Genomic DNA, 24878 nt, shown 5'->3' with positions numbered 1-24878 from the left:
CAGCCAACTGACCTTAAAAAACACAAAAACAACTTTTACTCAGTCAAGTTCACAGATATTGTGCCAAAACTTGGTGTGGTAGTAGCTGAAACTTATCCTCAAGACATTTTGAGTGCTAACAGATCATGCAAGATCTTTGTTTAAAATTTTACAGTCCACTTTGTCTGTTAGCAAAATATTTCATAAATCACTGGATAGATAGATAGATAGATAGATAGATAGATAGATAGATAGATAGATAGATAGATAGATAGATAGATAGATAGATAGATAGATAGATAGATAGATAGATAGATAGATAGATAGATAGATAGATAGATAGATAGATAGATAGATAGATAGATAGATAGATAGATGGATGGATGGATGCATGGATAGATGTCCTCTTACTGGTACAGTTTGATGGCATGAGGGACAAAGGAGATTTTCATTCTGTTAGTCCTGCACTTGGAAAACAGTCTCCAGCAGTTTGTCCACAGTTCTCTTTTCTGCCACTGTCACCATAGAGCAGTGGTGGAAAGTAACGAAGTACAAGTACTTTGTTAATGTACTTAAGTACAATTTTCGTGTATCTGTACTTTACTTAAGTAGATTTAATAATGGATACTTACTACTTTTACTCCACTACATTTTACAGTGTAGTGACTGATCACAGTTTCAGACTTGGTTTCCTTCAGTCTGATGTACTATGGCCTGTCAGTGAGTTGACTGGAGATCCAAGCAATCAGGCGGGGTCCACTCACATCTTGTTTAGTTTGTACTGAAGCATAATGGGGTGGATAGTATTAAAGGCACTGGAGAGGTCCAGAATGAGAATCCTCACTATGCCGCTTCCCTTATCTAGATGCAAGTGGGCTCTGTATAGAAGGTGAGGGATGGCATCCTCTACTCCAACACCTGCCAGGTACACAAACTGCAGACTATCCTGAGTGTGTTGCACCTGGGGTCTGAGGAGGGTGAGGAGGAGCCACTCCAACATCTTTGTCAGATGTGAAGTGAGTGCCACAAGTCAAAAGTCAGTAAGCTTGCTGGACCACTTCTTTTTAGGAACCAGAAAGATGCAGGATGTCATCCAGAGGATGGGTGTTCTCCCTAACTGCAGGCTAAGGTAGAAGAGTCACTGTAGTGGTTCTCCCAGTTCAGCAGTGCAGATCTTCAGTAGTTGGGGACACACCTTGTCTGGGCCTGCTGCTTTCCTGGGTTGGAGATTCTTCAGTTGTCCTCTGACCTGGTCCTCAGTGATGTATGTAGGAGGGTGTCTTGAGATGGGGGCAGAAGAAAGTGGTGCTGTGGTGTCTAGGGAAAGGTGTGTTGAGGAAAGAAGGGGAGATGGCGGAACATAGACATAAAGAGTAGACTCCGCATAGGCTGCAGGGGTGCAGGAAATACGGCCGCCATCTTGGAGCGGTCGTCCTTCTTATTTGTTTAAATCAAAAGAGCAGAAGATGCCTCCGCACTGCGCAGCTTATTTGTGTTCGGATCGATGGACTGTTCACGTCAGGACTCAGGGGATAACTTTTCACTGGTAAGATAAACATATTTAGGCCCGAGCAGCGACAGCGGCTGCGAAGGCCTATTGTATCTCTACTGTTTATTATTATTTGTACCCAAAATAAAATGGCTTTTTGGAGGCCTTAACATATTCAAAAAGTCACAGAATTTGGCGGATGCGTCGGGGCGGTGAAAAATTTACGTATTTTAAGGTCGTCAAAAAAATCGCAACGAAAATGGCTCCATAGCGCCCCCTGGAAACTTTCAAAATACCCTCCACATTGGCCTTAGTTTAACGTACAGCCAACTATTGGAGTTTGTTTTACTGATCTAGATGACAATGCCATAAAAATAAAGACATTTTAACCATTTAACCATTTAAAAGAGAGAGTGTTTTCTGGCATGTATTTAATAAATTTATTATAAATAATTTAAGGACAAAATGTTTTCCTAAAGGGTGTTTAAAAATGGTTGATTACAAAAATTATTTCTCTGCTACTTAGCCAGCATGCTGACTTTCCATTAATGACCATATAGAGCCTGTACAGCTTATGTCACTGTCATGTTATACTTTTATTTCTCATGTTGTAAGGCAAGCTGCCTTTGTTTTTTTCATGATGTTGTGTGATTCCTATTAAAATGGAAATCATCAAAATAGTTGTCTTGTGCTCAGCAATAGGCTGTAAAATCATCAAGATTTGATTGTTTAGAAATACAATCAAACATACAAAGAACTACATTAAAAAAAAAAAACTACAACGACATGTTGTTATTAACGATTTAATATTTTAGTGAGGCCCTCAGATTGGCTCTGCTGGGGCCCAGATGAAGCTCAGAAAAGGCAATAAAAGTTGACAATCTAGAGAAAGAAAAAAGCGAGTATCTCACTAGACTGCGACCGGTAGCAACTAATAGCAAACAGGAGTCTTCAAAATGACTTGAAACATTTGTGTGGAATGTCAACTTTCTAGTGTGAGTCACAGAAGTGTGCAGTCCTGTTGCTTAAAATGTTAACATGTTCAAAGAATTTGTGTGATAAATTTTCTCTCAAAATCGTCAGTCATTTGCAGGCATCTTGAACCCTTCTCAAAGCCATTTCATATTTGTCACAGGCATCACCAACTCATCTCAAGAGCATTAGAGCTGTATTTTGATTCCTGCAGAGAAGCTCTCCTCTGTTAGAAAACACGTTGATCTCTAAAAACCCCACAGGTGATAAATAATATTATTTAAAATGACTGGTTCAAATCTGTATATCTTCATTTCAAAGGTGCACTTTAGTAGATAAAATCATAAATGTAGGCGTGGCTGCCGAAGTGGGTACAAAATAAATTCAGATGGATACAAAGTGAGTTGAGGTGGGCAACAAATTAATATGCAATGGCTGGAATGCAGTTTTGCAAACTGTGAACACAAAAATAAACCATGATTTTCAAAAACTGGCTATACAAAACACAGCTGCACAGCTCACTGGTGCCTTGGTTGCAAACACTCAAAATTCAGTTTGACACATTTTGTTTATTTTCTTATAAGTATTTCACAATTCTAAGTCACCAACTAGTCTTCCACAGTCACAGCCCAGAGAAATTCTAACTTAAGTAGGAACAAGGTTTTGGTCTTCAGTTTCAAATGGATCATCCTGCTGTCTGAATCAGACTCTAATCTGGGCCTGGCTACACACTGAATGCACCCAGTGTGTCCATGACTGCCTCCATCATAAAGTGCTCTGAGAGCCCAATAAGATTTGATGACAAATTGCTCTTGGAGGTCTGGTGTGAGGTGCAGTGTGTTGGTGACTCAGACCTCTGAATGCAGTTTTTAATATGATGTGATGGTCTGATGGTCTTATCCTTGCCTTTGCATGAGAGCGTCTACACATCAACTATGTGGAATAGCACTATACTAAATGCAAGAAGATGTACACAGTACTGTAGAACCTCTAATAATGAATTTAATCCCATTTCAAAAGGTGATTCATATGTTGAAAATTTGTATTTTGAACAAAATCTTCACATTAAAAACAATGTTTCATTGCCACCCAATCGGTGTATCATTCGTTCATTCCATTTTCAATTGACATTAAAAAATCAAATAATGAAAAACAGACTGGTTATTTTGTATTTTGTTTTTTATAATTACACGAAAAATAAAANCACAGCATGGCACAGGACTGGTACTGATCCTGACTGAAGGTATTTTGGGACTTTTGCTGAAAACGCCACCTAGTGGACGGTGCAGGAAAGGCGCGAAAGCGTAGACGGGGGTCGCCAGAGCTCCCGCGGTCGCAAGGCCGGAGCGGCGCTGAGCTGCGAGGGCCGCCAATGCTGCTTGCAGCTTTAATATATTTTGAATTTTGTGAATAGAATATATATATACACGATAAGGTGGCAGCCCAGGAAGGGCCACTGATGTATGAGTGTATATATACACACCTTTAGGGTCCGTGTGAAAGGGGCAATAGATGCCTCAGGGTGTTGTGTCTGCAGCTATATTTCCATGTCACATGGCAGTACCTGATAGTCATTCAAAACACATACTCCAAGTGCTACTGATTGTCAATGATTGCTTAAAACTTTAGCACTAACTGTTGCAGGCATTCCTGTTTTTTGTTTGCGAAATATCTCATTACCAGTGGACAGATATTAAAGGAACATTCAAAAAGTAACATCTATAAATTATAAACTATTTGAGAAATTCAAATTTAAGATGGCGACTACAGCTAATCAACACTAGCCAACAGAGAAATGGCTATAATTCTATTAATCCTTCAAATATTGAGCTAAAATTAGATGTGGTAGTAGCTGAGAAACATTTATAACACATACCCTGAGAGTAACATCTTGTAATATCATGAAATTGCTCATAACTTTATGTTCATGATTTGACCAAATGGCTACAACTGTCATTTCTCAACATAAGATGATTTTAGTCTAAACAATCTTTAATTTAATGCTTTACATAAAAGTTTGGAACAAAGTGAATTCTGACACGTGTAAGATGAATAGTTTAATTTGTTGTAATATTGAAAAATTAGAAACACAAACTAGAAGCATAAAATCTTCATATGTGCAGCAGACACTTTGTATGTTACATGTTAAGTTTCCCGGGGCAACAGCACTGCCCGGTGGTATCCTATAGTGTTTGCTTAGAAGGATCTGGAATCCTGCTGTTTGCTTTCGAAGGCCTGATGTCTTTGCAGCATGAGTATTACTGTCAGGGGGGAAGGCAGAGCATACCAAGGGGCAATTGTTTCAGATCCTACAGGGCGGATACAGAGAGTCCTGAATCCTGGATGTTTGCTGTTGCTAAATCTAATCCATGGAGACCTAAAATGAAATTAGCATAGATCCACAAACCCCCCAAATCTCCTACATTATCCCCTCTTCACTAGCTGGGCTGCATGTGTACTTTGGTTTACATAAGTCAAAAATAAGTATATTTTTTTAATTGATTGAGGTAAAAAAAGAAGAAATAAGAATACAAATCCACACAAATTGTAGGTAAAGAGTTTACAGTATGTAAAACTGCATTCAAAATAGTTACAGATCATTTATTAAAAATGATAAATTAAATGTTATTTAATCACAAGGATTTTTAAAGAAAACCTTAAAGGGTAAGTTCTGAATGTTTGTCTAACTGTTAGCAAAATATCTCATGAACTACTTAACAGATTTCAATTATACTCAGAAAGTAATCACTGAATGTATTTCTACAACTGAATGACTTTTGGAGTCAACCAAATTCAAATATAGTAATCACAAAAATGATTATAATTCAGTCAGTTTTGCAGATAATGAGTTAGGATCTGGTGTGGTAGAAGCTAAGAGTCATCTAAACGCATACTCTGAGTTGTACACACTGCAAAAGATCTTTACTCAAAATTTTAGCATTACCTGTTAAGCTAACCCTGTTTGTCTTTCAGCAAAATATCTTACGATGGATTTCAATGACACATTCATAAAGTAATCATTAGATACACATCTACAACTGAATAACTCTTGAAGTCAACCTAATGTAAGATGTCTACTGCAGCTAATCAAACATAGTAATAACAAAAATGATTCAACTTTACAAACATTTAAGTAAAACCTGATGTGATAATAGCTGACAGGTATCCCCAACACGTACTTGTGTTACCAGATCTCACAAACCTTTAGTTTGACTTTGTGGGTGACATGCATTACTTCAAGAAATTCTACTTTTATTAGACATTGCTTTGAGACAATTCAGTCAAAATAGAGTAATTTATATTTATTTGTGATTATGAATGTACAATTAACTTGGGAAAAAAATAGCCTGCTGTACTATTATAACACTTCTACACTCCTGCATAAGTGCCATTGTAGAAAAATGGCTTCTCTGTCACACAATGGCCTATGACCTCAGGCGTCCACCTCTGAACTTTGGGTTTGCCATCTTGGCCGGGTCGGACAATGACGGTGCTTCTGGATGCCACAGAAGGGTCTTCGTTAAAGAAGTTGAAGGGTCGGAGGAAGAAGCCCACTGCATTGCCGGGTGTTGCTGTGTTGGGGATATCTTCTGAATGAGGCACATGGAGGAAACCCACTGTTACCCAGGCTACCAGGTCCTGCACACAAGAATTTTTACAATAGAACATAAATGGGTTTTAATCTTACTAAAACAGCAAATAAAAGGGAATGTGAGTGTTAGCGAGTTACATTACCATGGCGATAAGATCTGAGGAACAAATTCTTTTATGAAGAGGTAACCCTAATGAATGATGTAAGCTTGCAGGGAAACAGTGGGTCCTGCATGGCTTGTTCATTTGTAAAAGGTGCATCACTTCAGAAATACTGTAGTTTTCAGTTTATTTTGTTGTTTGTTTGTTTTACTTTTTCTTTAAGCAACTACAATGACAAAACCAAAAGATAATGTAGAAAAATAAGACACTGATAGGTTCTCTGAGATGTCCTCATTAGGTGTAATAGAATTGGCCTGTGTGGAACATACTGTATCTGTCATAACTCAAGGGATTCTGTCCAAAGAGCAAAACCAAGACCAAAACACGGAGACGAAGATAAAGGTAAGTGAATTTATTTACAGGGTGAAAACTATGTACAGTGGGCGGTATCTGGAGGAGTCTGCAAGAGAAGGAGAGCTAGGTGAGTCTCGGGTACGAGTCTTGATCCAGAATAGTTGCTAGGTGGTGGTAATAATGTTTCTTTGTTTGCTTACAGATCCAGGAGGTAAGTACAGCGCCGAAGAGAGGAGGAGCGGTTCCAAGAGTTCCAGGAGTGACGAGCCAGTTCCAGCAAGGTAAGTATCTGAGTGGTCCCAGGTAAGTAGTCCTTAGATCCCGTAGTCGTGACGTGGCAAAAACCTAGGACGTAGGCAAAAACAGAGAACGTAGTTAACACTAGGAGCAGGAGTCAAGGTTAGACGCTGAGGCGGAGAATCTAACCCAGTAAGGTCGATGCTCCAGCGAAGATCTGATCTCAGCCTGCTGCTTAAGTATTGTATGGTCTTGTCAGTGGAAACTGGAACACCTGTGGAGTAATGATTAGTGGCGCCGCCCAAAAGGCGGAGCCAAACCCAGATCCTCACAGTACCCCCCCTCTAACAATCGCCCCTTGGCGATTTTGGACGTCTCTCTGGATGAGCCCTATAAAAGTATGAGATCAAAGTGGCATCTAGGATAAAGGACCTGGGGACCCATGTGCGCTCCTCAGGTCCATAGCCCTCCCAATCAACCAAAAGCTGAGACCCTCTACCTCTCTGCCGTGCATCAATAATGCGGTTGACGGTAAATGTGGGATGATTGTCGATCAGCCGGGCGGGAGGGGGGAGGACGGTAGGTGGGTTCAAAGGACTGTCCAAAAATGGCTTAATCTGAGAGACATGAAATGATGGGTGGATCTGCATAGCTGCCGGGAGGGTTAAACGGACTGAGGTGGGGTTTAGCACTCTCTCAATGGGGAAAGGTCCTATGAAGCGAGGAGCCAGTTTCCTCGAGGTACCTTTCAGAGGGATGTCCCTGGTGGAAAGCCAAACCTTGTCGCCCACCTTGTACTTGGGTGCCGCAGAACGGTGACGGTCGGCATGTCTCTTGTTCTGTTCAACGGATCTCTGTAATGCCCTCCTAGTTTGCCTCCAAATGCTCCGACATCTTCGTAGGTGTGCCTGCACAGAGGGAACAGTTAATTCCAGTTCGAAGCTGGGAAATAATGGTGGGTTATAACCTAGAGCCGCCTCGAATGGAAATAATCCTGTGGCTGAAGAGACATGTGTGTTATGTGCGTACTCGATCCAAACGAGCTTCTTGCTCCAGGTTGAGGGGTTGTCACTCGCCAGGCATCTGAGGGCCACCTCCAACTCCTGGTTGCACCTCTCGGACTGACCATTAGATTGCGGATGGTACCCTGACGTGAGACTCACCCCAGCCCCCAATCCCTTGCAGAAATTACGCCATACCTGGGACGTGAATTGAGGTCCTCTGTCCGAAACAATGTCCACCGGGATCCCATGGAGATGGAACACTTGGTGAGTGATTATTTCAGCTGTCTCAAAAGCAGTGGGGAGCTTGGGAAGTGGAACAAAGTGTGCTGATTTAGAAAAACGGTCAACAATGGTGAATATGACAGTGTGTCCTTGTGACGGTGGCAATCCCGTGACGAAATCTATCGCGATGTGTGACCATGGACGACTAGGTATGGGTAATGGCTGTAACAAACCGGCCGGAGGTTGATTACCGCCCTTAAAACGGGCGCAAGTGGAACAGGCCGAGACAAACTCTTTGATATCCGCAGTCAGACTAGACCACCAGAAGTACCGGGTGGCCAACTTGAGCATTCGATTTACCCCTGGATGACAGGAAAATTGCTGAGAGTGTAGCCAATCCAGTACCCTAGGCGTTACTGCTGTGGGGACGTAGATCTTGCCAGGAGGGCCTCCTCCGGGGTCAGGTTCAACCCGTTGGGCCTCCTGAATCTCCCTCTCAATGTCCCATGTGAGGGCTCCAACGATCAGGGATGGGGAAAGTATCGGCTCCTCTTGCTCGGAGGAACTCTCCCGGGACCAAAGCCTAGACAGTGCGTCCGGCTTTACGTTCTTGGTTCCTGGTCTGAAAGTAATAGAAAAGTTAAATCGTCCAAAAAACAGGGACCACCTAGCCTGTCGGGGATTTAACCTCTTGGCGGTTTGAAGATATGCTAGGTTTTTGTGGTCTGTCCATATGATGAATGGAACCTCGCTCCCCTCTAGCCAATGTCTCCATTCTTCTAGAGCTAGTTTTATAGCCAATAACTCCCTGTTACCGACGTCGTAGTTGCTCTCGGCCGAAGTAAGACGCCGAGAGAAATATGCACATGGATGTACCTTATTGTCTTCTGTGGACCTCTGTGATAGGACGGCCCCTACCCCTGTATCCGATGCGTCAACCTCTACAATGAATTGTAGCTTAGGATCAGGGTGGCGAAGTATTGGAGCCGAGACAAAACGGGCCTTTAATTCACTGAAGGCCGATTGCGCTTCAGGTGACCAGATGAAGGATTGTTTGGTGGAAGTGAGTTGTGTGAGAGGGGTTGCAATCTTACTGTAGTCCTTTATGAATCTGCGGTAGAAATTGGCGAAACCTAGGAATCTCTGGAGTTGACGACGATCGGTGGGAGTGGGCCAGTCTGCGACGGCTCTGGTCTTCTCAGGGTCTGTCTGATAGAAACCCTGTCCAAAAATAAAACCCAGAAAGTTGACGGTGGTTACACTGAACTCACATTTTTCTGCTTTGATGAATAGTTGATTTTCCAGAAGGCGTTGCAAGACTGCTTTTACGTGGTTCTGATGCTGTGCTTGATCCTGTGAAAAGATAAGGATATCATCAAGGTAGACGAAGACAGAAATGTTAAGAAAATCTCTCAAAACGTCATTAATTAATGACTGGAACACTGCAGGGGCGTTGGTGAGTCCAAATGGCATGACTAGATACTCGAAGTGTCCGAGAGGAGTCTTGAAGGTTGTCTTCCACTCGTCCCCCTCCCGTATTCTTACCAAATGGTAAGCGTTTCGAAGATCCAGTTTGGTGAATATGGTAGCAGAATGAAGTTGTTGGTGGACCGAATCGATTAATGGGAGAGGATATTTGTTTTTCACGGTGATCTGATTTAGTCCTCGATAATCGATGCAAGGGCGGAGGCTCTTATCCTTCTTTTGAACAAAGAAAAACCCTGCTCCCAAAGGTGACTTGGATGGACGGATGATGCCAGAAGCCAGGGAGTCCTCAATGTAAGACCTCATTGCCTCTCTTTCAGGTCCTGAAAGGTTAAACAACCTGCTTGATGGTAATGTCTCCCCTGGAATAAGTTCTATGGCGCAGTCGTAAGGTCGATGTGGTGGCAAGGATAATGCCTTAGATTTACTAAATACGGGAGCAAGATAGTGATACTCAACCGGGATTTTGGTTAAGTATATGGCTTGTTCAGGTCCAGCCCTGACATTGGATGAAGGCAACGCAGAATGTAGACAATTTTGTAGGCAGAAGGGACTCCACGACTCAATCCTTTTTTCTGCCCAGTTGATTACTGGGTTGTGGATCTGCAGCCAAGGAAACCCTAAAATCATCTGAGAGTTAGGTGCGGAAAAAACTAAGAACTCACTCTCCTCTCTGTGATTCCCTGACACCAGAAACTGTAGTTTATCCACCTTATGTGTGATTTTAGTGATAACTTGACCAGAAATGTCCATAACAGGAAGAGGAGAAGATAATGGGGTAAGTGTTAGCTGTAGTTTTTCAACTAAATTTCTAGAAATCAAACTTTGTTCTGCGCCTGAATCGATTAGTGCGTGGACTGGAACCTTCATTTGACGGTTTAGGAGAGTTGAGTGGACAAACAATCGTGATCCGAGAGGTTGTGTGAGGCTACTCACTAGTACACCTCGGTTAACTAGTGAGTCTTCCCTTTTAAATGAGGGCACCTGGCTCGGAAATGATCTTTCTCCCCGCAATAAAAGCATTCCCTAGCTTCTACGCGCCTAAGTCTCTCTTCTGCCGTTAGTCTTGCTCTCCCCACCTGCATAGGTTCTAAGTCCATGTTCGGGATCGTTGGTTCGTTCTCTGTGATAGCAGCGTGACGACCGAGGTTGGTCGTCCGATCCCTTCTCTCCCGTTGTCTCTCACGCAGGCGGTTATCCAGGCGTATGGCCAGAGTGATCAAATCATCCAGAGCTCGTGGCTCCTCCCATCCCGCTAGCTGGTCCTTGAGGGATTCTTGAAGAGAATGAATGAAAACTCCCTTCAAGGCTGACTCGTTCCATCCGGAAGTAGCCGCCAGTGTCCGGAAGTCGATGGCGAATTGGGCCACGGAGCGTGAACCCTGCTTTAAGTTCCATAATCTCTGCGTAATTTTCGTATCTGTATATTTGAGCCCAAAAGTCTGTTCAAAATCCTCAATAAATTGGTCAAAAGGGGTTACCCGGATAGCCCGAAAACTGTACCTAGCTTCTGCCCATTTTAGTGCCTTATCGCGAAGAAGGCCAATTACATATGCGATCTTTGCCGACCCATCGGCAAAAGACTGCGGCGAGCAAGCAAATACTAAATAGCATTGAAGAAGGAACCCTGCACATTTGTCGATCTCCCCTGAAAAAAGGTTCGGGAGTCGGCGAGGGAACCTCACGAAAATGTCCGGGATTTGATACCGGAAGTGACGTGACCGAAGAAGCGGATTCGGAAGAGGAATCGGCAGCGACGGGAACTAGCGATGACAACTTTTGGTGGATTTCTTGAGTTAGGAGGATTAATTGGTCCAAACGACTCGTTTCAGACTGTTGTCTTTCACAGAGAACATTAATCAGGGATTCGTGTCGAGCTAGTAACGAAGCGGCCTTGGAATTTTCCGGTCGAGAAGAGGGTTCCGTCATAGCTACGGTGGCTCTCTTAACCCACATAAACCTGTCCGCCGATTTGGCGAAGTGCAAAAAATATTAGCGAGGAGCTAACACAAGGCTGCGACTGTAATAAACCTCACGTGTCTGGAGTTGGTAACGCTCTTGGACTATTTTGGCTGGAGCATACTGTCATAACTCAAGGGATTCTGTCCAAAGACCAAAACCAAGACCAAAACACGGAGACAAAGATAAAGGTAAGTGAATTTATTTACAGGGTGAAAACTATGTACAGTGGGCGGTATCCGGAGGAGTCTGCAAGAGAAGGAGAGCTAGGTGAGTCTCGGGTACGAGTCTTGATCCATAATAGTTGCTAGGTGGTGGTAATAATGTTTCTTTGTGTGCTTACAGATCCAGGAGGTAAATACAGCGCCGAAGAGAGGAGGAGTGGTTCCAAGAGTTCCAGGAGTGACGAGCCAGTTCCAGCAAGGTAAGTATTTGAGTGGTCCCAGGTAAGTAGTCCTTAGTTCCCGTAGTGGTGACGTGGCAAAAACCTAGGACGTAGGCAAAAACAGAGAACGTAGTTAACACTAGGAGCAGGAGTCAAGGTTAGACGCTGAGGCGGAGAATCTAACCCAGTAGGGTCGATGCTCCAGCGAAGATCTGATCTCAGCCTGCTGCTTAAGTATTGTATGGTCTTGTCAGTGGAAACTGGAACACCTGTGGAGTAATGATTAGTGGCGCCGCCCAAAAGGCGGAGCCAAACCCAGATCCTCACAGTATCTGTTCACAGTTTGATGTTAGATCATACTACCCTCTGAGTGATACAGCCTCCTAGTTATGACAAGAGTGGCATTGTTATGTTTTACTGATAAGTTTTGTTCAAATGAGCACAATCTGAGGTCAGACAGATTTTACCTCTTGGATCTGTCTCATCCCTGGGATTTTCTGCTTGACATTTATTTTGTAATATATACGTAGAAGTCAACAGCTGTGTCTTCCAGTGTACCTTATCTTTTTGCTATGACACATAACAGCAATGCCACTGGTAATAAAACAAGTGTACCATTTGGATAAAAAGTTTTTTTTAGGGTAAATAAGAAAGTCAGCCTTGGCTCCAAAAAGCACATAATGGAAACATTTGTCTTCTGACATTTATTCTATGATCATCCTATGGCCATGTATAAAATACCGTATGTGTTGTGTCACCAAACATTAACACCATACCTTGTTGACTATGTCTTCATTGTTGCGAATGTAGTCTTCAAAGGACACCACAGGCTCCCAGGGTTCATTCTGAGTGTAAATACTGCTGCTTGTGGTTTCACTGTCTTTATGACGTGTCACAGCCAGAGGATATCTGGGAGAGATATTTCAAAGTTTACAGAATAAGATGACAGTTGTACTTTTAATTAGTTTAGAAGTAAAATAAAAGCCAGTGGCTTCATTTGTTTTTGTACATGAAATGTTTCAGTATAGCAGCTTATTTACATTTGTGGGGCAAGGCTTAACTTTAAGCACTATGGGTGGTGCTGGGGAAGTCCTATGGAGTGTGTCTCTACATGAATGACTGCTGGTGTAAAACTGTCTTGGTGAGAGAGTGTATGCACTAAAAATGTTGATGCTGCCTGTGTCCCTGCACCCTTTTTACCTGCCGCATGAATCCCCTCAGACTTTTGTGACTGTAATTTACATTCATCCAAAGGCCAATGTAAAAACACCTCTGAGCTTGCCTCTCAAATTGTGCAGAAACTTCAGTCTCTACCTTCAGATCCTCTGAAGCTCATTCTAGCTGACTTTAATCACTGTTCACTGGTTATAACTCTCAGAGGTTTTCACCAGTATGTTGCCTGTCCCACTTGGGGAGACAAGATTCTTGGCTGATGTTATGGGTCTATTAAAAATGTCTTTAAATCAATTGATCTTCCCCTCACTGGGTTCACCCAACCATAACCATGTTTGGGATATCTCTACAGAGAGGAAAAGTGACAACCAGGAACATTAAAGAGTCATATCAATGCCAGCCTGCTTCACCCATCTGCACCTTTTATTAATTAGTAATCAGTCACCTGTGTCCACTTCCTCATCCCCCTCAGTCTATATAATCTGTTCCTTAGCTTCACTTACTCACTGGTTCATTGTTGCAGTAATGCACTATCTGGTTCTCTTTGTGTTCCCTGGGATCTACCTTTCTGTAAGTTATTATTTTCTGCCACTTCAGTGTTTTGTTTTGTTCTTTTAAAATAAACTAATTTATTTTGAGCTCCTTGTGCCAGTCTGCATTCTGGGTCCAACCCAACCACTAAACCTGATAATTCAGTTATTAAAATCTTTAGATGTTCTAAATCTAAAATCGGTGCACGACCTGATAAGATTTGTGGTTGAATGCTCTCAAACCGTGCTAAGAACTAGGTCATATATTTTATGATGGTTCCCAATTTTCCACACAGGAAACTTTTTTTCTCCCCAAAAACAATTTTTTACTTGTGTTTCTAAAACAAATCCTCGTCAACATGGCACAGTTTCTAGAAATGTTTCCATTCACACAAAAATGCAGATAAGGACCCAAAATGCTGTAGTAACTTTTCAGGGCCTGTATGTGGGGCTGTAAAGCTGCCACAAAAATCCATCAGAAACAGGAAAATCAAAACATGGAGCATGCACATAAAGCTTATAGGTCAGATGAACTTTACAGTACATATCCAAACCACAGACTGGATATATTATATTGTAAATTCTATGGTTTGAATTGTAAACAAAACAAAAAGAAAAAGATGGCAAAATACAGGAGCAAGAACAAAATCCTTTTTTGTGGGCTGACAATAAAGTGAAACTTCTATTTTATGTCACATTATCTTAAAGGCTCAGAACAGTGTTGACAGGCAGTCATGTCAGTCCACATACATGGACACAATGGGCACTTTTCAGGCCCTTATCCAGTGAAGGATGGTTGAAGGGAAGGGATTTCCTCACAATGTTCAAAGAATATCAGCGTAAAATATTTTTACACAAGTATCAGCCTTTTAAAACTATTCCTGTTGAAATGTGTATTTCATGGTTTTTGTAGTTTTATTTGTTCATTTATTTTGGGAGTGTGTTTTATTTTATTATTTATTTGTAATGTTGTAATGTTATCAATTGATATTAAAGGTGCTGGGTTGTCCAGACGCATAGCTGCAGGTAATCTAACAGCAGATCTTCCAGATGTTAAATTGCTTTACCACTGGTTCTAGGTCAGTGAATAATTTCTGCAAATATACTTCCCTTAAAGCAGTCATAAGAAATAACACAGAGCAAGCCTTAGATGCAGACTATGACAAACTTTAGACAACAATGTGGCCAATGTAGATAGGTAGAACTTTATATTTATGAACAAAATATAAAAAACCCTGTTACAATTACTTGTATTTTGAGTAGCAACATGAGCTGTGTGCAATTAATTACCTTGACCAGCTGATGCCATTTTCTTCTTTCCAGCCTCTAGGAAGAACACTATGTGCATGTGAGTTAAACTGAATACGATAACCCTTCTGGTGACCCCATTTATTTTTCTCATTAGGGTTGTAAAAGTGCAAATAGCGGGGCAGTTTCTTTCCGAAGCGGAAAGCAGCTGATCGCTCAGTCTTGTGCTCCACCTTGTGTAGTTTGGATTGAACAATGAAATTCTTTGGGCTCCATGGATTTGTAAAGTTTACATATTTTAGTTCCATTGTCTCAAAGCTGTTCTCTTGACCTGTGAATAAAAAAGACAAAACTTGATATGCTCTACATGTACTTGACCTGTAAAATATTATGTTTGTTTAAACACTATTCTTTTACTTTTGCATTAACAATCCATCCATCCATCCATCCATCCATCCATCCATCCATCCATCCATCCATCCACTTACTTAAGCTTGATTCAAAGTAAAGTTATATAGTGGTAGTAGGTCAAAAAGAGAAACCCAGAAATCCCTCTTCCCAACAACACTGTTGCGGATGCCCCTGGAAGCACCTGTGATCCAGAGGTGTTCCCAGTCCAGAAGGGATATAAAGACTTTCCAGTGAGTTCTGGGGCTTGCCCAGTGTCTTCTTCCAGAAGGATGTGTCCGAAACAATTCCAAAGAGAAGAAACCTAAAGTCAATCTGATCAGGATTCCTGATTCACCTCTCTTGACATCTTTCAATCCAAAGCTGGTACGGCTCTACTCTGAGCTCCTCTCAGGAAGCAATGCTCTTCACCTTGTCTCTAAGGCTAAGGGCAATGAAGAAAACTCACTTCAGCTTCTTATATCCAGGACCTTGTTCTGTTAATCATAAACTAAGTCTACATTTGTTTGAAACCTATGCATAGTAGATGGACTAGTAAAGCAAGAGCCTTGCCTTTTGGCTTAGGCAATGGAGAGCAAATTAAGTTGTACATCAAGCAAGAATGGGAAAGAATTCCACCTACAAAGCCTCAACAATTAGTGTCCTCAGTTCCCAATCACTTATTGAGTGTTGTTAAAAGGAAAGGTGATGTAACACAGTGGTAGACACGCCCCTGTCCCAGTATTTTTGTAACATGTTGTAGACATCAAATTCAAAATGAGTTAATATTTGCAAAAAACAGTCAATTTTATCCCTTTGAACATTAAATATTGTGTCTTTGTAGTGTATTCAATTGAATATAGGTCAAAAAGGATTTGCAAATCATCATATTTTGTTTTTATTTGTTTTACGCAATGGTTCAACTTCATTGGACTTGTGGTTGTAATAATAACAATAAAAATAAAAAGATTAAGTTTTGCTCCTTCACGACTAGCTACCTTATCTTGGTGGAGTAGTTTGTGTGTCCAAATGATCCTAGGAGCTATGAAGTAGGGGGCTATTGCCCCGAGTAGGGTTTCTCAAGGCAGATTGGTCCTAGATAACAGGCCAGACAAAGACCAATTTAAAACATTTATATGGACATAATACAACAAAGAGCTCAATGTCCCCCACCTGACTTTGCCAGTGCTGCCCAACCAATTTTTTACACAACATTTATGCATAAAATGTCTCAGTTGCAGCCAGGAGGTGGAAGGGTTCTGGTTCAGTCACGTTAGGATTCCGTCTCTGCTATTCGCAGATGATGTGGTCCTTTCAGTCTCATCATGCTGTGATCTTTAACTCTCTCTGGAGTGGTTCACACCCAGCACTGGGGACAGTTCAAGTCACACCTATACAGTAGATCTATACGGTTATGGTTTGCTATTTAATCCAGGCTGTGATTTTGGATTGAGAATTTAGTTTTCTCTTTGTCTTCATCAGAGCTGTTTGCGTTAGGTTACAATAACATTAACTCCTTGTATGCGCCATCAGTGTGTCGGCTTTGTGTATTTGTTAAAGAGTGAGTATTCGTGCATCATGTGCGTGAGCATGCATAGGGAAGAGCTTACGTGTGTGTTCATAGTGGTAGCTGATGTTAACTGATATAACGTGCACACATAAGAATAGCAACAAGTCATGCAAGCACAGTGTGCACCCACCAGCAGAAACATAAATCGGTGCCCCTGGCCACAGGTGTATAAAATGAAGCACCTGGGCATGCAGACTGTTTTTACAAACATTTGTGACAGAATGTGTCGCTCTCAGGAGCTCAGTGAATTCCAGTGTGGAACTGTGATAGGATGCTACCTGTGTAACAGGTCCAGTCATGAAATTTCCTCTCTCCTAAATATTCCACAGTCAATTGTCAGCTGTATTATAAGAAAATGGAAGTGTCTGGGAACGACAGCAACTCAGCCATGAAGTGGTAGGCCATGTAAACTGACGGAGTGGGGTCAGCGGATGCTGGAGCGCATAGTGTGAAGAGGTCGCCAACGTTCTGCAGACTCAATACCCACAGAACCTCCAAACTTCATGTGGCCTTCAGATTAGCTCAAGAATAGTGTGCAGAGAGCTTCATGGAATGGGTTTCCATGGTCGAGCAGCTGCATCCAAGCCTTACATCACCAGGTGCAATGCAAAGCATCAGATGAAGTGGTGTAAAGCACGCCACCACTGGACTCTAGAGCAGTGGAGACATGTTCTCTGGAGTGATGAATCACACTTCTCCATCTGACAATCTGATGGACGAGTCTGGGTTTGGTGGTTGACAGGAGAACGGTACTTGTCTGACTGCATTGTGCCAAGTGTAAAGTTTGGTGGAGGGAGGATTATGGTGTGGGCTTGGCCCCTTAGTTCCAGTGAAAACAACTTTTACAGCTTCAACATACCAAGACATTTTAGACAATTTCATGCTCCCAAGTTTGTGGGAACAGTTTGGGATGGCCCCTTCCTGTTCCAACATGGCTGCACACCAGGACACAAAGCAAGGTCCATAAAGACATGGATGAGCCAGTTTGGTGTGGAAGAACTTGACTGAGCTGAACAGAGTCCTGACCTCAACCCGATAAAACACCTTTAGGATGAATTAAAGCAGAGACTGTGAGCCAGGTCTTCTCATCCAACATCAGTGTCTGACCTCACAGATGAGCTTCTGGAAGAATGGTCAAAAATTCCCATAAACACTCCTAAACCTGTGGAACGCCTTCCCAGAAGAGTTGAAGCTCTTATAGCTGCAAAGGGTGGGCCAACATCATATTAAACCCTACAAATTAAGAATGGGATGGCACTCAAGCTCATATGTGTCTGAAGGGAGGCGAGCAAATACTGTTGGCAATATAGTGTAGTTTAGGTATTTCAGGCATCTGATAAGGATGTCCCCTGGACTCCTCTCTACGAAGGTGTACCAAGCATGTTCATCGAGGAAGAGACCCTGGGGAAGACCCAGGACACACTGGGGATACTATGTCTCTAGCCTGGCCTGGGAATGTCTTGGAATTCTCCTGGAGAAGCTGAAAGAGGTGACTGAGGCAAGAGACGTCTGGGCTTCCCTGCTCAAGCTGCGAGCCCCATGACCCAACTCCAGAACAAGCAGTAGATAATATATTAATGGATGGATGGAGATTCAGTTTAGTCAACAAACATGAAGATTTGATTGTGAAACAATGTCATAAAGTCACTTAGTCTGAGTGTAGCCTTTTATCTGATCATTCACCATGTTTCAAAATGATGCACAATTGATGGTAAGAATAGCAGTAGATAAAATGACACATCCCTGAATACATTTAATTACCACACTTGTCTATTTATCAATTTTCTACTACCTGATGACATAAGGACATTCCAAAATAAAAATGCAGTATTCACCAGACTAAATTTGTAAAAGAGTGGTTCAGAGAGCAAAGTAGTGTTTTACACATGAATTAGCCAGCACAGAGACTCTAATCTTGTTAAGGTTCTTAAGAGTATGAAGGCAGGACTTTATGCCACTATCCGATTGACCCATCATCAGTACAAGATCTTGGTGAACTACTATTGCAACTTCAGTTGAATCAAATGTTTTACACTGCCTACATTAGTTTGTCAATATTATGTCTAGATAAATGCACGCTGTAATTAAAGGTAAAGGTGGTTCAAAAAAACATTAGAGCAGTTTTTCGTCTAGGAATTTATATTCACATTGTAATGTCTAGATTGTATATTGTAATTGGCTGAACTTACTACATTTAAATACAGCACAATATATAAATATATAGTCCTTCATATTTTTTTCTATTCCCACAGTCATTGTTGTTCTGATACTACCAGAATGTTTGCTAACTAAATTAGCAACAGCAACACTTTATTTTAGTATGTTTATTTGTGATTGAAGATCATACTAAAACCAAGGTGTTTCAATTTTGGACCTTGTGCTTTAGATTTTTACATTAAATTCATCTTGTCTGCCTTAGTTGGCCAACCAAGAATCCTCCTTCATGGCCTCATCATTAATTATTTATTAATACTGAATTGATTTATTTTGAGTTCCGGACCTTGACTCAGCAACAAGGCAAATGTGTCATATTTGTCATCATACTCACCAGCAATATCCAGGTCCACTTTATAATGTACAAGGTGTGTGTGCAGGTTGCCCAGTACATAGTTGTTCACCTTTGTTCCATAGTGAAGTCCATTAGGTGTAAAGAAAGTGGCATGGATATATCCGGAAGCACTAACTTTTACCTCCACCACCCCATTCAGGTAGAAAAAGAAGTCCCAGATGTAATCATAGTTGTAAACCGTTGAGGTTGTTCTCAACACTAGCACAGTATTCTCTAGCCCTCCATAAAAGTTGTATCCTCCCTGAAAGTTGGAATTAAAATGCCTTCTCAGGGGCATGGCAGTGGTCATCTCAAAAATACAAAGAGCATTTTTGTGGAGCACAGGTTTGTCTGTGTCAAAGTAGTGGTAAAGGTCAACAAAGGTGGCAATTTCTGGGCAGTCAATGCCAGGTGCCAGTTCATAAGTTGAGGTGCCCATAGCCCAGCCTGCATCAATGTATTTTGTTTGCATGGCAGCAGGAGTATCACCTGCATAAAAAGCGATGGCTTCTTGGAGACTGATCTCATAGGCAATCCTTTCTCCATTAAAACGAAGATCAAACACTTGAAGCCCAGCTGAGGAGCGCACTCTATAGGCAAAAGACCATCCAGCATATTCAACAAAGTTGCGGTCAATATAATAGCGATGTCCCTGAGGCTCAACAAGCTTTGGCCCATGAATATTTGTTGGAGTGTTACTATGACCTCGGGGTATGTAGGTGGAATACAGTTCATCGTTATATTGATTAGGCAATTTAATCTTTGGCACGTCTCCTGATTCATACTTTTCTACTAGTTCTTCAACACTGTTAAAATACATGTTGTTGAACCAGACTTTCTCAACAAACCACTTTTCAGGATCCAGATCCTGATGGTTAATTAGCACCTCAAATCCAACTGGATGAATGAAATAACCCTCTACAAACTTCTGCAACATAATCCATGTCCTCCTCTCACCTGAAGCCAGCCCACGGGGGGCAACGTCTGAGAATGTAAGGCAGCGGAGAGAACAGTTAGTGTAGGAATACCCTTCTGTTATCTCAAAAAGCACCTTGTGAGCTGTAGTTGTGATCTTCTCAAGAATGGAATTAATATGGTCATATTCTACAGAAGTAATTGGTCGTGACTCAAAATGAATAGGCTTCCCTCCCTTAAAACGCTTAATTTCATGAGATGTTGGGGATGGCAGAGGACCCACAATATACTCAGTGATGTTGGGTTTGGTCTGGTTCCCAAACAGGATGATCACACAAGCTTGACGAGGGGGTCTAGCATGTCCATTGTCCAGAGCTTTCAAGGCCTCGTGTTTCTTTGGCAGATGGAGCTCCATTAGCAGGATACTATTCTTCTTCAGAGTTTTGCTTCGAGCATCAGTAAGCTCCATCTCTGGAATACCACGTAGGTAGGCTTGGACAGCTTTCATCTCACGTATTGTAAGATCAGCAAACATAGGGGCACCATGATGAGCCCAGTCTCTGGATCTGGAAGCATGACAACCAGCCAAACAGAGCATCTGCAGCATAAAGAGAAGCCTCATGGCTGAAATACAGAAAGAAAGTAATATCTTGCATGAAAATATGGAATAAAAAGACACAACATACAGTTGAAACCAGATGTTTATATAGACTGCATTAAAAGTTACAGAACCATTTGTTTCTTACTGTGTGACATTACATCAGAATAAACCTTTTTTGCTTTAGGTCAGTTGGGACTCCATCCAGATTTAAGCTCCTGTGTGGATTTTGGAGGTAGAGCTTTGATTCTGAGTTTTCTGATTCTCTTTCAGCCACTAACCTGTTCTCTTCCTCCTCAGAAGTTCATGTGCGCCTCTACAGAAGTTTCTGACTCCCAGCAGTTTCATTTTTAAAATAAACTTTGTTTAATGTGCTCTGTGTCTGACTGAACTTTAAGGTCCTCTGTCTGGTTCATTACAATACTTGGGTATATTTGTTTGAAAAGAAGAACATGTCTCTTTTGGACACCTGGAAATTCTACCTAAGGATGAACTAGAGTTGTGGAGGTGGACGATTCTCTTCCAGATTTCGTGGTTGATTTCTTTTGATTTTCCCATGATGTCACAATAAAAAGCAGTGTGATTGAGGTGTGCCTTAAAATTCATCTACAGGTGTGCCTCCAAATACCTCAAATCTTGTTAACTGACCTATCAAAAGCTTCCAAAGCCATGACATCATCATCTGGGCTTCCCCAAATTGTTTAAAGGCATAGTAGTCTTAGTCTTTGTGAACTTGTGACTTTAAAGTTAGTAATAAAAAAGCATCTTTAAAAAGTGTCTCTCAATATTTGGGCATTTAGCAAATATAAATAGTTTTGGAAATCCTATTTGACATAAAACAGTAAAGGTTTAGTCTGATTTAATGTCAGACATTGAGAAAGAAATGGTTATGTCTTTTTGTACATTCTAAGTAAATATATGGTTTCAACCGAATATTGTTATGATGCAGTCAGTATTTATAAATCATAAGAAACAGTTACAATGACATATGCTTCAGCAGAGCTCTCTTAAGGTCCCACCACAGCATTTCAGTCAGATTAAGGTCTGGATTTTGACCACACTATTACAACAAAGTAATGTTTTTCCCAGCCATTTTGTTATACAATTGTAGATTTACCATTGTGTTTGGGATCATTGTCCTGATGCTTCATGACCCAGTTGGGTCCATTCTTCAGCTGTCTGACAGATGGCCTCACATTTGACTCTAGAATACTTTGATCTACAGAGAAGTTACTGGTTGAATCAATGACCACAAGGTGACCAGATTCTGTGGCTGCACAATGAACCCAAATCATCACCCCACCCCCACTGTGTTAGACAGTTGGTATAACTTGCTTCTGCTGATATGCTGTGTTTGGTTTTTTCCAAGCATGCTGTGGTGCATTATGTGTAAAAACATCTCTACTTTGGTTATGTCTGTCCAAAGGTCATGGGACACTGATAGCTAAAGCATGACCCCAACAGTCTCACAATGGGACAATGATCACAAACACAGCAGTAACGCTACAACATAAAAGTTGAAAAAGAACAGAATCCAGGTGTGGCAACAGTCAAGTCAAAGTCCAGACCTCAACCTGATTCAGATTAATGGAAATAAACATACAGAATATTGGTGTTCATAATTCTACTTGGTTTGCATGAACCAATTCAAGAGCTTGCATTAAAAAAAAATGCATACCTTTAATGCCTGACAATAAATGGCTTTCATTTATGTTAAAATCTAGTTTAAATCCATCTTAGAAAGATGTTTAAATAAAAAGCAGCCACTACTGAAGAGAACAGCACTGTTATATTTTTACATAAAAAGTCCTCATGTAGTGTTGATTTTTAGTTTGTGTAACACATTAAAAAATGTTGCAAGACAGGTTATAGAAACAACAACAACAAAAGAAACTTACTGTACCTGCAGCTGTCTTTCGCCTCAACAGCTTCAAAAGGCAGGTTAGTTCAGTTGTCTAGCTTCAGCAGTCAGTGTGGATACCAACAGAAATAATTCAGTGCTGCTTACTGTACATCTGACCTCCTCCTTGGCAGAGACAGGCTGATTGGCCAACAGCTGGTGGTAAAAGTGATAAACTAATCAGTGGTCTTTCAAAAGGCAATAAAGACCCAGTCCTCTGACACCTTCCAACAATAACACTTTAAATGTAAAGAAGAAACATAACACAATAGCAAAAAAGTTACAAAAAGCTTTTAAAAATAAGGTTAAATAGAATAAATTACAAGCCGAGTGTTCCTTGAAGGAATGCATATCATCCGCTGCATTCCAAACCAGAGTTTTAGACTAAAATCATCTTTTAATGAGAAATGGCAGAGTTATAACCATTTTGGTGAATCCTTGGTGAATGACATTATTTGCAAGGCCTTGTGATATGATATGAGATCTAATGAGATGTATTAGTGCTCAAAGTATGAGCTGATTAGCTGCAGTGGCTATCTACCTTGAAATAAGGTGACTCCAAAAGTTAGTAAGTTGTATAGAAGTACGTACAATGTTTGCTTTTTGAAATTTTGATTAAAAAATCTATTCATTAGTTTATGCGATAATTTGCTTACTGACAAATAGGACTGATGCCATAAGTGTTAAGCAAAAATCTGGGGAATTGTGTAGCACTCAGAGTATGTGTTTGTGATGATACTCAGCTACTAACACATCAAATTTGAGCTCAAAATCTGTAAAACTAGTTAAGTTACAGCAATTCTGTGTGTCCTAAGGTCAGTTGGCTATGGCAGCCATCTTGATGTGGGTTAACTCCAAAAGCTAATCAAGTGTAAATGTGCATTCAATGTTTGCTTTTAGAGTTCTCCTAAAATCTGTCAAGTTGTTCATGAGATATTCTGTTAACAGACTCATGAACACACACACACACACACACACACACACACACACACACACACACACACACACACACAAACACACAGACACACACAAACACACACACACAGACATGGGCAAAACATTATTATCCTTTTGCCTTTGACAGTGGGCGATGAATATCAAAAACGAGGAAAGTGGGTAAAATTAAAAGTGAAAATATAATGCAGTACAGGTAATACAAGACAGGGAGAACAAGGGAACCTTTCTTTTATACGAAGAGCAGAAGATGGAACCTTGTTAGACTACCTGCTGTTTGATGCAGTAAACTCATGAGTCACAGCATTTAAAAATAGATCAGAAATGTTTTTGTAGAAACTATATTTGTTAAATGATGATCAGAGATGTATTTTTTGAGTTTCTGGTAACAACACATGGTTTTAAGAACAGAAACATGCTACGCTTCTTAGACCTTTTTGTCTTACATTGTCTCTGCTGTCTGCATTAACATGGCAGCATTTAGAGCAGCTGTAAGTGTGTGCATCTAGTTACTTCCTTTCTGAATAAAAAAACCTTTGTTCCACATTTTTTATAACTTGTAATCATAACACGGGTGATCTTTGTCCCTGTATTTTACTTTATGATGCTCAAGTGAAAAGTACAAATATAAGTTAACCATTAAACACTTTTATCTTGAAATGCAACCTGAAAATGTTTCAACACAAAGTAAATGGAATCTCATGCATCTTTTTCCCTTCTCAGGTTTTCTGATCTTGTATAAATCTATAATCTTATAATCTAAGATGAGAAGCCCTATAGTTATTTTTGTTGTTGTTGAGCAGAAAGCTTTTATTACCTCCGTCAAAGAGGTTATATTTTCGGTGGTGTTCGTTGGTTGATTTGTGTTTGTTTGCAAGTTTACTTAAAAATTAAAAAATAGGTTTTGATGATTTTTTAAGGAAATGTTGGGGTTGTCACAAGAAAAAAAGGGTTGTGCTCCTTTGTGCTCTCTGAGTGCTTCTAGTTATAATTCTGATGTTCTCATGGTTTATATTATTACAACTCTTACAAATCTGTTGCACATTATCCTGTGATTGCATGAACATGCATTTGTGTTTTTCACTGCATACTTTGGCAAATCTATTTCCCTGATAATTCATATCCTTTCTGTAATTTCATCCTAATGAAACATGTGCAGAGCATTTAGCCTTTGTGTCAGTTGTGTAGCACCATCCATCCATCCATCCATCCATCCATCCATCCATCCATCCATCCATCCATCCTTCCATCCATCCATCCATCCATCCATCCATCC

At 41.0% G+C, this 24878-nt stretch overlaps 1 protein-coding gene across 2 annotated transcripts; it reads right to left on the bottom strand.

The window, feature by feature from the left end:
- Positions 1-4482: 4482 nt before the first annotated feature.
- On the bottom strand, positions 4483-22766 carry aoc1 (amine oxidase copper containing 1). 2 transcript variants are annotated; one of them, XM_017433939.3, is made up of 5 exons: positions 22652-22766; positions 19236-20774; positions 14773-15061; positions 12556-12688; positions 4483-6079 (listed from the first exon to the last, which is right to left on the bottom strand). In XM_017433939.3, exons 2-5 carry the CDS (start codon positions 20770-20772, stop codon positions 5810-5812), a joined length of 2229 nt encoding a protein of 742 aa, XP_017289428.1. In that variant the 5' UTR covers positions 20773-20774; positions 22652-22766; the 3' UTR covers positions 4483-5809. The 2 variants fall into 2 exon arrangements, with proteins under 2 accessions (XP_017289428.1, XP_017289429.1); XM_017433940.2 differs by having other exon boundaries at positions 22647-22725.
- Positions 22767-24878: the final 2112 nt, after the last annotated feature.

This window comes from Kryptolebias marmoratus, linkage group LG21 (genome assembly GCF_001649575.2).
Source record: "Kryptolebias marmoratus isolate JLee-2015 linkage group LG21, ASM164957v2, whole genome shotgun sequence".
In the NCBI taxonomy this organism is placed as follows: Eukaryota; Metazoa; Chordata; class Actinopteri; order Cyprinodontiformes; family Rivulidae; genus Kryptolebias; species Kryptolebias marmoratus.
Note: the sequence above shows the minus strand (reverse complement) of the source record. Positions and strands in the feature narration are given on the sequence as shown.

Excerpts from the sequence above, each read along its gene's own strand:
- aoc1 (XM_017433939.3), bottom strand. The coding sequence starts at position 20,772 with ATGAGGCTTCTCTTTATGCTGCAGATGCTCTGTTTGGCTGGTTGTCAT. Across the intron at positions 12,689-14,772 it reads AATGGCATCAGCTGGTCAAG|ATATCCTCTGGCTGTGACAC; the intron begins GTAATTAATTGC and ends TATCTCTCCCAG. Across the intron at positions 6,080-12,555 it reads ATGAAGACATAGTCAACAAG|GACCTGGTAGCCTGGGTAAC; the intron begins GTATGGTGTTAA and ends TCTTGTGTGCAG.